This window comes from Crinia signifera, chromosome 4, assembly GCF_055691185.1.
Source record: "Crinia signifera chromosome 4, ASM5569118v1, whole genome shotgun sequence".
In the NCBI taxonomy this organism is placed as follows: Eukaryota; Metazoa; Chordata; class Amphibia; order Anura; family Myobatrachidae; genus Crinia; species Crinia signifera.
In genome coordinates, this window is record NC_139220.1 from 275486571 (window position 1) to 275499068 (window position 12498).

At 46.7% G+C, this 12498-nt stretch overlaps 1 protein-coding gene across 1 annotated transcript; it reads left to right on the plus strand.

Moving 5' to 3' along the window:
• The first annotated feature begins 83 nt into the window (after nt 1–83).
• Nucleotides 84–10419, plus strand: CIAO1 (cytosolic iron-sulfur assembly component 1). Its single transcript, XM_083184593.1, has 8 exons — nt 84–204; nt 1520–1670; nt 7418–7566; nt 7642–7753; nt 8815–8903; nt 9390–9591; nt 9726–9807; nt 9908–10419. Exons 2-8 carry the CDS (start codon nt 1532–1534, stop codon nt 10140–10142), a joined length of 1008 nt encoding a protein of 335 aa, XP_083040719.1. The 5' UTR covers nt 84–204; nt 1520–1531; the 3' UTR covers nt 10143–10419.
• Nucleotides 10420–12498: the final 2079 nt, after the last annotated feature.

Here is a 12498-nt window from a genome sequence, read left to right on the forward strand (position 1 = left end):
GCCTACAGGCAGTACAGAGGGGTGATTGTCCTATCCAACATGGCGCCCTCACAGTCATCGCGGTGTGACCGGCTGCTGGGGCTCTAGTGCTCATATATAGATAACTTGTATGGACGTCACCTGCTGGGGGTGGGCCCTGACCGCCATGCACTGCAGGAGGGAAAGGTAGTGTGAGCCAGCCTGGACTGACTCAGTCTGAGCGAGGTAATGTGGGGGAGATGGTGACAGGGATAGTACATGGGGGAGGTGACGTTAGGGTGACAGGAAATGAACATGGGGTCTGAGAAGAGGGTGACAGGAAATGAACATGGAGTCTGAGAAGAGGGTGACAGGAAATTAACATGGGGTCTGAGAAGTGGGTGACAGGAAATGAACATGGGGTCTGAGAAGAGGGTGAAAGGAAATGAACATGGGCTGAGAAGAGGGTGACAGGGAATGTACATAGGGAGCTGAGGAGAGAGGAGGGTGACAGGAAGAGTACATGAGTGGAGGTGAGGAAGTGGTGACAGGGAGAGTACATGGGGGAGGTGAGGGTGACAGGAAGAGTGGAGGTGGTGAGGAGTGGGTTACAGGGGAAAGTACGTGGGGGAGTGAGGAGATGGTGACAGGGAGAGAACATAGGGGGTTGAGGTCAGAGAGACTACATGGGGGAGGTGATGAAAGGGTGACTAGGAGAGTACATGGAGGGCTGAGGTGAAGGTGACAGGGACTGTCTATTAGGGCAGGGGTTCCCAAACTTTTTTGAATCACGGCACCCTAGCGTATTAGAATTTTTTCGCGGCACCCCTAGGCCCAAAAACAATGAATTAGATTGGGTTTATATGCGATTCTTAGGGTCAGTTATGTGCTAATGGGCAGGATTTAATTCTGATTGTACACATTTTATGATTGGCAGCCTCCAGCACTGGTTTTGCCCATAAATAATTAACCATAAATAAATTAAATTGGTGCTGGACCACCAACCTGGGGCATTCCTGCAAGTGTCCCGAGGCACCCCAGGGAGCCACGGCACACCGTTTGGGAACCACTGTATTAGGGGATGGTAGGAAGAGTGAGATGGGGGGCTCAGAGGAAGGGTAATGTGTAGAAGATAATGGGGAGAGTAGTTAAGGACTTTAGAATGGGACTGTAAATCTGGGGTATGAAGAGTACAAGAGGGTGACAGAGGAATAATGTGGGGTGTGTGTGAAGAATGTGACTGTGAGCATAAATTGAGCTGAGGAGATATTGAGGCAGATAATGTAAAAAAAAATTCTAAGATGGGAGTTCTATTGAAGATGGGATGTTGCCCATAGCAACCAATCAGATTCCACTTATTTATTTAGCACCTTCTTGAAGATAATAGAGTCTGATTGGTTGATATGGGCAACATCCCCTCTTAGTAAATTTACACCTGTGAGTCTGGCGATGGAAGTATTGACTAATAAACTAAAAAACTTCAGCTGCCATGACAGGGAGGACATTGTGTACAGCTTTGTTTGATGTGGCTAATGTACAATCTCTCTATTGTGTCTCGCAGGTTACATCCAGTATGAAGGACGCACTAACCCCGCTGACGCGACTTAGCGCCCACCCTGACTCCCATTGCTGGTTCCTAGCATGGAATCCCACCGGAACACTCTTGGCTTCCTGTGGAGGGGATAAGACCATACGAATTTGGGGCAAGGATGGTGCGTTCTCTGGTGTTGCCTTGTATAAGTAATGGTGCAAGTGACACATTTTGCTGCTTATACAATTGTGTGAATTATGAGTCATTTAATTAGCTTCTAAACTTACTCCACTAAATATGATTCTAAGTCAGACACATCTTGCAGTTTCTAGCAAACTGAGCATGTGCCATATCATACATATGAACTGTGATGGCTGCTACTTTGTGTGCGACAGGATTTCTATATCCATGAAATGGGTGTTAACTAGGTGGCTACCTTGCAAATGCATGCAGGACTTGGGCATATAGCCTAACTACTGCGCTGTCCTGAGGCATATGTCTCATGAAGGGACCTAGCATGGGGTAAATGTAAATGCAGACACTAATAATGGCGGCTGCACATATTGAAAGTGTGAACGAAGCGACTACATGCATGAAGCCTTACAGATAATAGTGCTCATTCTAGCACCCGCTATCTTTGAAAACCCATGCAGTTCCTCTTCCCTGCCTGGAGTGTCGCTATCTGCTGTAGTGCTTCTAGCACAATGTGGTCTGTATATCAGCACAGATATGCAAACCAGGGGATATGGTCGACAGCCAACAAGGTCGACAGGGTTCTAGGCTGACATGGGACAAGGTCGACATGGTTTTAGGTCGACAAATGTGTTGACATGGGTTCGGTCGACAGGTCGTGAGGTCGACATGTGTTTTTTCACTGGTTATTTGAGCCGACATGTGCCGACAGGCGCTATTTCATGCCCTACCATCCTAGACACCTGTTGACCTTCATCCATGTCGACCTATAACCCTGTCGACCTAATGAATGTCGACCTAAGTCGGGGCGACAATACGATCCACAAACCAAACCTGTGCTAGAAACACCACAGCAGACAGCGACACACCAGGCAGGGAACAGGAACTGCATGGGTTTTCAAAGATAGCGGGTGCTAGAATGAACACTAGATAACCTCATTAGCCTAAGATAGTAAATCTGGCTTCCGCAGCTATCCTCGCTTGTGGCTGTTCTGCATCTGACTCCGTATCAGAGCCCAATCTGCCTGATAGTTTAGGTAAATTTGTTAGAATGGGGAACATTGGTTTACCTAAGCGCATAATGCTTTTTTATTTTAAGCTGATTTAATGTCCCTGCACACAGAAAGTAGAGGGGCATGTTGTAGTGTCAGGACATTGGGTTTAAACCAGGCATGTCCAAACTATGGTTCTCCGGTTGTTGTAAAACTACACATCCCAGCATGCCTTGTGAATGTTTTAGCATTCCCAAACAGCAAAACTGTGGCAAGGCATGATGGGACTTGTAGTTTCACAACAGCTGGTGGGCCATAGTTTGGACATGCCTGGTTTAAACATTAAGGGTCCCATGTAAGAAGGATCGCATATACAATGCGATATGAGTGGAATCTTACTGATCAGGATCACATTGTAATATGCGATTCTAACATCTGGATGTATTTCCCAGCATATGCAGGGACAGGGTTCCGGTAGGAGCTCCATCCCTGCAATCTGCTGTGCCAGGGGGGTCTGCGCATGCATTGCAGTGTGGTAAGTAGCCCATAGGTTACAATTAGGGAAGCCAATCCCGGGATTCGGGATTGGAAAATGCTCAATCCCGGGATTGGCTTCCCTTAAAAAAAATACGCCGCATGTTTTCTTACAACATGGAGCCCGGTGGGTGGCTGGGCATGGTGATGTTGCCGGGAGGGTGGGCGGGTCGCCGGGAGCCGGGTGGGTAGGCGGGGTCTCCGGAAGCCAGCCAGCATGTCCAGGACAGGAGTAGGCAGGAAGCCGGGTGGGAGAGAGAGTTCTCTGTGAGCCAGGTGGGTAGGCGGGGTCTCCGGGAGCAAGCCAGCATGTTCAGGACACTTCTTAGGCTGTCTGTGCGGCCTGCGCAGCATGACCTATGACCTCGTCACACTGCGCAGGGCCGCACTGCCGGGTACAAGGGAAGTCGGGCAGCGTCTGAGCGATGCTCAGACGCTGCCCGGCATTAGACTGCGCATGCGCAGTCTAATCCCGAAATCCCGGGATTGGATACACCAATCCCAGGATTGAAATCCCAGTGTTTTGGGGGCCAAATCCCGGGATCCCGCCGATCCTGGGATTGGTCACCCTTGTTACAATGGGCTAGTGCCATCTAAGAATGGCGGTAGCCCCAGGACCCAATGTGATGCTGCCCGATACATCGGCCAGCATCCGCATCGCCCAAAGAAACCTATGGGGGATGCGGCTGCAAGTGGGGCAGGGGGGATCGGAGATTCCTACTGCGGTCCCTCCGTGATACATGCTGGAGGTACTTAATAATATGCAGCTAACCGAATTAGTTGCAAATACTCAATGATAAATGGGCTCCTAACTTTGCAAAACAATACATTCTTTAATTCTAAGGTGTAAATAGACTAATAAGGGAGTTCTACTGAATAATGGATGTTGCCCATAGCAGCAGAATGTAGATAGTATGAATTGTATGTAAATAGCACATGAGTTAGCAAAGACTGCATAGCAAAGAATCTCACTGTGTGTACACACCTTTAGTATCTGCCATTGAACCAGTGGATCTGGCACCCACAATGCAGAAACTTTGCTCAGGCCAAGCTTTTCATGGAGTATCAAGCGAACGTATCCTGATGACATGTATATCTCCTTCTCTAACCGGGCTATTGCCACCCTGACATTCATTTCCTCTATGGCCTACACCGCAGCAGCGTTGCATGGGCTAGTGCTGGGCTCAAGGGTAATTGTCAATAAAGTTGGAACGATTGGCAGGCACTCAAGTGTTTACTCAACTTTACAGTCATCTCCATCTTTAACAGTAGTAAGATTGTAGCCTATCAACACTTTGTGAATTAGATTTTTGGGTGCCAACTAAACAGTCTCTTGTATAAGATTTTGTTGTATTCTCCTGTGTTTCGAATGTTGCCCCCAATGACTATACAATGTGGACTACGTTCCAGCCAGAACATGACCATAAAATTAACCCTTAAACAGTTTATGTGATCCTGAGTTGGCTACAGCCTAATGCCTCAAACCCACACAGCTCTGCCTAGGCTATGCCAGTTACTATACACACTTATTAAAATGTATTATTTGACCGTCCCTTCCATTCACAGCCCTCACATGAAAAATATGAGGCATATTTGCCGCAAAGTACTGTGCAATACTAAATAACAACAATATATATTAACAAGATGTAATAAGAAACCTTTAATTCTGATGTACACACATGGGGAAAATAATTTGGGGACAACATTGGCCAAAGCAAGAATGTGGGCAAGTCTGGTACTGATGGCTTCATGGTTATGTGTCTCCCTCAGGATATTACAGTAAAACAAGATCGCTTCACTAGCTAAAGGTGTTTGCAGAAGAAGCACGTCCCAATTAATTTTGCTAGTGAGCTAATGTAATGTCTGTGATACCACCTTCAGACATGTGACCCGGCATTTTGAGTGCCGGATCATTTTGCTGGGTGCAGCCTGGGATGCGGTCATTTGATCGACAGTCATTAGGTCAACACCATTAGGTCGACATGGGAAAAGGTTGACATGGTTCTAGGTCGAAAGGTCATTAGTTCGATATTGTCTAGGTCGACATTCAAAAGGTCGACATGGGGTTTTTCACTCTTTTTTGAGCCAACATGTGCCGACAGGTGGTATTTCATGCCCTACCATCTAATAGGGCGTGGTGGGAGAATAAAATAGTGTGCCGAGCGTAGCGAGGCACCGTGCCCGAAGCATGGCGAGCGAAGCGGTGCACTTCACACTGTGTCCATGTCGACTGTGTTGACATTCATGTAAAAAAAAAACTGTGGAAAAACCCCATGTCGACCTTTTGACTGTCGAACTAATGACCTTTCCACCTACACCCATGTCGACCTACACCCATGTCGACCTAATGACTGTAGACCAAATGATCCCAACCCATGCAGCCTGACCCCCTTTCACACTTAGCAGCAAATTACTGGGTTAAAAATGTTAACCCTTTCCCACTGAAAAAATTACTGGGTACAACTGCTTTGCCCAGTAATTTTGATGTTTGGTGTGAAAGGGGTATAATAAGAGGACTAAGGAAAATGCCTGTGTACTTGCAAATGTCTCCTGGAACCCGAGTTTCATGGGTTGTTTTTTTTTTTTTGAGCGGTTAATGAAACAGACAGAATGTAACTCACTCCTCCTCCGTATTCTAAAGAAATAAGAAGAGATGTCACCTCAGAATTCCTGATTTTGTAAAAAAAAGCAGATAGATTTATTTTAAATTCAGCCTTATTATGGTGGCGGATATGCCACACCTGATTGTCCCTAAAAGACGGTTGTGTCTGATTGCAAAGGTATAATTCAAGTACTGCAAAAATTGCTCTTCTACGGATGTATTCATATAGCTGCCGTGGTCTTCTAGCCAGCCCAGCAGGTATCGCAGAGAAGCTGCATGATTATAAGGGCATTTCGAAAGTTTTCTCCTGGATTTATTAAGTTTCTAAAGACTTGTCCAGGCTCATGTATCCTGCCAAATAAACTCTCACTGGGCAGTATTCAATGAGAAAAATTTGCCCTGTTTTATGGCGAATTTGTGCTTTTTTCGCCTTGGACGGAGCATTTTGCTCTCCAAAAGCGAGCAACCCTATTCAATGTGAAATATTCGCCGTCTTTCTAAGTGATTTTCGCCGTCTCTCGCCATGTAGCAATTCTCCATCTTTTCATGGAGAGCTGGAATGTGAACTTTTAAACTAAAAGTTTTTTTTTTTTATTTTTATTTTGGTGTCAAAAAATCAGGATTTTTTTTTTCTGTGAAGGGGCATGTTATTTTTATATATTTTTATATATTTGCTTATAGCACATGAATATATATTTAATTAGAAAAAAAATGTAATTTTTTTTTCTTTTTACACAGAGCAGCCAGCAGGGGGCCGGAGCGCTCGAGCCGCTCATTAGATATTCATATATTCACTGCATCCGATCATTACATATGCACGATCGGGTGCAGTGAATACTGGGTCCCCCGCTGGCTATAGGGGGGGGCAGCTTGTGCTGCCTGGGTCCCGGGGAGCCCCCTCCCCTCCACATATGTTCTGGGGCAGCCAGAGAGACTTTAATCTCCCTGGCTGCCACCGTCCCACGGCTCCCTGCCAGCTCCCTGCCGCGGACGCTCGTCCGCTGCAGGGGTTAAGACTCGCCGCGAGTGGCGGCGAGTCTTAACCACATTGAATAGAGCGAGCAGGAGTGGCAGCGAGCCCTTCGGAACAGGGCGAGTGCATGGCGAGAGAAAAAAATCTCTCGCCATGCACGGCAAATTTTTCACATTGAATACTGCCCAGTGTGTGGGTTCAGGATGATAGACAGTCAAAAGGTCGACAACATGTGATTGACATGTACAAAAGGTTGATGGTGCTAAAGGTCAATAGGTTGACACAAATGGTCAACACAAGATTTTTTTTCCCCCAGCTATTGCATTCCTTACCATCCATGTGAACTATGTTTGGGAATAGTAAATCGTTGACCTTTAGACCCAATACATAACAACCATATGGTGTAGACCTATTCATTGTCAGACTTCTGATTCACACCCATAGCAAGCATTAATCAGTGTAACCTGTTTTTGTGTGAAGAGTAGGCAAATGCTGTTGTGCTTACTGCGTCCACCTCTGAATATATATATATATTGACCTGTACCAAGTTGCTATACAAAACATAAATGTAGTTTTACGCGAAGCTGTTTTTTTCCCTCTGTTCCCTGTCTGACTAAGTTTTCTCCCCCTTACAGATGAAACCTGGGTATGCAAGTCAGTGTTAGGCGAAGGGCACCAGCGAACCGTCCGGAAAGTTGCCTGGTCACCATGTGGTAACTATTTGGCCTCTGTCAGTTTTGACGCCACCACTTGCATCTGGATGAAAAAGAAGGAGGAATTTGAGGTAGATACTTTAGCATATAAAGCACAGGGGCTGTGTTTTTTCTTTTCTTTTCACACATTTATTTTCTCCTTTCAGTGTGTCACCACCCTTGAGGGACATGAAAACGAGGTGAAATCTGTGGCCTGGGCACCCTCTGGAAATCTCCTGGCCACCTGCAGTCGGGATAAGAGTGTCTGGGTATGGGAAGGTGAGGCTGCTAACTGCCTGCTGGCTCATGTGTAGCACCTGTGGCCAACGTTAGGGAGGCAGCCAGTAATGCTGAACATATATTGATGATAATACCGCCATGAAGTCCCTCCAGTCATGTCACTGATATTAGCGACATTGGTACTTGTTTCCTATCTGGGCGACCAGGTTTTCTACGTACGGCTCCGTAATGAAATCGCATCGCATTGGATTCGGTACTCGATGATGTACGATGGCATACGATGCTATCCGATCCGATCCGATTTCATTTTAAATCGGATCGCATCGCATGCAGTGACGCGATCAACCCCGATTTTTACATTGGAATCAATGTTAAATGGTCCCTGAGACCCGATTTTACATTGATTTCAATGTAATAACCCCGCAAACCCACGATTTGTATAGGAAACCCCCCCCTGATGGTTTAAAATGCGCCTCCATTGTTAACGCCACCCCAGTATTGACGTCAACCCGAAGCGTGGCGAGCGCAGCGGTACGCGTCCTCCGACTTTTTCATACCCCCACTATCCACGTCGGCGTGGAGTTGAGAATAGAATAGTGTGGCGAGCGGACGCGGATACCTGTGAAGCCCGCGAGGGGACACTGATACCTGTGAAGTATCCGCGTCCCCTCGCGGGGCTCGCTGCGCTCGCCACGCTTCGGGCGCGGTGGCTCGCTGCACTCGCCACACTTTTCTATTCTCAACTCCACGCCGACGTGGATAGTGGGGGTATGAAAAAGTCGGAGGACGCGTACCGCCGCCGCTCGCCACGCTTCGGGTTGACGTCAATACTGGGGTGGCGTTAACAATGGAGGCGCATTTTAAACCATCAGGGGGGGTTTCCTATATATCCTATGGGCCAACCATAAAAGCGGGAACGAAATCGCATCGCATCGTTCAATATCGTGTATGTGCATTTGTGGTATCCGATGCGATGCGATCCGATTTTTATACGGAGAATAGCATGGTGCGCAATTAACTTAGCGGGCGCCCAGATAGGAAACAAGTACCGCGACATTTATTTGGTAAAATGTGAATGTACTTTGTTCGTTTTGCCCTAGTGGATGAAGAAGAGGAGTATGAATGCGTGAGTGTACTGAACTCGCACACACAGGATGTGAAGCACGTCGCATGGCACCCTACCCAGGAGGTGAGCTACGAGCAAATTAAATCATTCTGTAATGTTTTGCAGGCTTTAGCACACAATTCTGAATCTCACAGGACTTTGTATACTGTACATCTAGCATTTTTGTTGTTGTTGCATACTGTATATGCATCCAGAGCTACATACGCATCTTTACAAATGTTTCACACCGATCACAGGGATTTCTTTATAGAGGTTAAATGAGCATTACCGAGTGACCGCAAGAGAACTGTCAACATTAATTGTGTCGACCCTATGACCCGTACCCCCTCAAAATGATGCACCAATCAGAATCAGGCTCTTTGTGTGTGATATCTTTTAATCACAGTGTATAAAGCAACATACTGTACACTGGGCAAAGAAGCTTCAAGTTGCCAGGATTAAATTCAGTATATATCAGGGATATAGTGTCAGAACATACTTGTCCCCCCTAACCATCCAGCATTATCACCACATGTATCCTAGTCCCAGTAATTTCCTCCTGTCCCCTAGCTGTTGGCCTCAGCCAGCTATGATGACACGGTGAAGTTGTACCGCGAGGAGGAGGATGACTGGGTGTGCTGCGCTACTCTGGAAGGTCACACATCTACGGTATGGAGTCTGTCTTTTAATCAGAGTGGGGACCAGCTGGCTTCATGCAGCGATGACAGGACGGTGCGCATATGGAAAGAGACTGGCGCTGGAAAAGAGCAAGGTAAGCAGGGGGGTTAAATAGCATGCCAAGATATGCAGAAACAGTCCAATTGTGTCAATATTGTAGTGTGTTCCACTGAATTATATTTTAGCCTTTTGAGAGATGTCCTATTAAACTTAAATTTTCTCTTTTAGGAGTCAGTAAAAAAGACCCCAGTTGGACGTGTGTATGCACCCTGACAGGTTACCACACTAGAACCATCTATGATGTTAACTGGTAAGTTTTATAGTATTTTATGTTCTGTTGTTTAGTCATTTTTATTGGCTTGTAGCTCCAACCTGGTCACTGACCACATTTCATTCCCTGTTCCATGTAGGAGCCATCTGACAGGCTCCATTGCTACAGCCTGTGGAGATGATGCCATCAGGATATTTGAAGAAGACCCGAGCTCTGACCCTGCGCAGCCAACATTCTCTTTAACGGCCCATATTCCACGGGCTCACTCGCAAGACGTCAACTGTGTGGCATGGCACCCCAAGGAGCCTGGACTGTTAGCTTCTTGTAGTGACGATGGAGACATAGCTTTCTGGCAATACCAGCGCCCGGAATAATCATTAGATGACCTAACATCATTATAAATCACACGGTGACTTAACGGGATGTCTGAATACAAAATAACAGAGTTCCGCTCACTTCTGCACACCATAAAGTGCATTAGGCAGTAATGGGGACACAGATAACGTAACGTGTAGCAGACATAAGCAATGTACCTGTAGCATTGTATTTATGGTCTGAAAATATGTAATTATCTGTCTGATATATGTGCTTTCGGAAGTAGACAATTTGCTAATAGGAATAAATGCGAAGTGTTTCCCTGATAGGAATAAATGGGAAGTGTTTGCCTAACTACCACTCATATAGCTATGTATGACTTGTATAAGTAATATTTACTGAACCAGATGGTTGTAGGAATTTGCTATTAACAACCAGAATGTCACCACAATGGGAAGCAAGATTCCATGGCAAAAAAAATGGTGCAAAAAGCCACTGATAGGGTGGATATGGTGTGAAAATAAGACAGACAAATATCTAGACCAAACTAATAAACCACTATTGTGTTACGTTATTGTACTAATCATCGTTTAGGGAGCTGCAGCTGTAAATTGCAAGCCGCCACAGCATACAGATGTAGTGTGGGGCAGCCAGAAGGCACACATCGGTGGTTTGCATATTGGCGGCTGCTTCTTATGGCAATGGATCCCTAACTTTTTGGAATCACAGCACTCTGAAGTATTACATTTTTTTCACGGCACCCCTAGGCCAATAAATTCTCGTTGAGAGAGTCAGAAAAAATAAGTTAAGTAAATTCTTATAAAATCTCATGGCCGCCGTGCGTGTCTCAGAGAGCGCTGGGGATAGCCGGGGCTGCTGGGAGTACCACGCAAGTAGCTCCGCCCCCCGCCCGGCAGCTTTCGCTTCTTCGGCGTCAGGCTTGAAAACCCTCTGCTGCCGCCATTTTCCTAATAAACCCTGACCACCGCCGCTAGCAGCGGTGGCAGGGAATACTTACAACTCGCCTGCCGTCGGCGGTGAGGCTGGGGGACGATCGCGGCGTGCTTTGGTGGGCAGCGCCCGTTGCCTCCCGAGACGGTGGTCTCAGCAGCCAGGGAGCCGGGCGCGTTACCATGGAAGCGGCCGGCTCCCTCCGGCAGGCTCCCACTTAGCAGGCAGATAGTGTATCACTATCTGCCTGTCCTCTGCGCAGTGGAAAAAACCATGCTGATTAAAAAATCTTTGATGTGCTCTGAGAGCACACTAGTGTGTGTCCGCTCCCTTTCGGGCACAAACTAAGACTGACCTGGAGAGGAAGTAGAAGGGGAGGAGTTAGCCACTCTAATCTTTTTATTTAAAGTGCCCATGCTCCCTGTGGTCGCCTTCTATTCCCCAGTGTAACTCCAGTGACACCTAGTGGATGAAGGAGAAAAGGCATATATTACCCTCAATTCCATTTGCAATATCACCAATAAAGATATTAAAAGACACTGGTCTAAGCACAGGTCCCTAGGGTACTCCACTTGTAACCTTTCCCTCCTTTGACTGTACTCTGTTTACTACAACTCTCTATTTTCTGTCCTTTAACTAAAGCTGTGTACGCATGGTACACTTATCGCTGGCAATATGGTTGCTGAGCGACCATATTGCCAGCGATTGGAATGTGCACCAGCAACAAATCGCCGGGTGCGCACTCCCATTTTCAGCCCCTTAATGCTCGCTGGTTGGAGGAGCATGCTCCTCCGACCAGTGACTTCCACTGCCTCTTCTCACGGCAGTGTGACATTTTCATCTGCGACCATCTCTGGTCGCAGATGAAAACGAGACACTGAGCAATATGATTACTGAGCAATATATTGCCCCGTGTGTACGCAACTTAACACCTCATCCATTCAACCATCTTAGAATCCAATCCCAAGCTTTCAAGTTTATTTAACAGTCTGCGATGTGAAGCCTTACTACAGCCCCATCTTGATCTATTACTGTAGTCACTCAGTCTATGACCACCTACCAGTATCAACCTGTCAGACTAAGAAAGTAGGTTGTGTGTGTGTATGTATATATATATATATATAGTGATGTGAAGAGATGGCACTCTTAGGTCTTTGAAGAAATATTTCAGGCGAGAAACACCATAACTTATATCAACGTTTCAGTTTTATAATAAATTTTCGTCAGGATACAAACCCGCCCAGTCACCCTATTCAACGCCTCAGGGGCTTCGCTGCCCCTGACGGTGAAAATTGCAAAATCCGGCGTGTGACGGCGGCAGGCAGGATGGCTACTGTGATTCGCTGGTCCCATTAGCGCTGCTGCAGCAGAGCACCCGGCTCTCATTTGCGCTGTTGCTGGAGCCTGCGCCCAGCTCTTATCCCCATTGTTGCCGAAGCCTGCACCCAGCTCTCATCCCTGCTG

Excerpts from the sequence above, each read along its gene's own strand:
- CIAO1 (XM_083184593.1), top strand. The coding sequence starts at position 1,532 with ATGAAGGACGCACTAACCCCGCTGACGCGACTTAGCGCCCACCCTGAC. Across the intron at positions 7,567-7,641 it reads AAAAGAAGGAGGAATTTGAG|TGTGTCACCACCCTTGAGGG; the intron begins GTAGATACTTTA and ends TTCTCCTTTCAG. Across the intron at positions 7,754-8,814 it reads GAGTGTCTGGGTATGGGAAG|TGGATGAAGAAGAGGAGTAT; the intron begins GTGAGGCTGCTA and ends GTTTTGCCCTAG.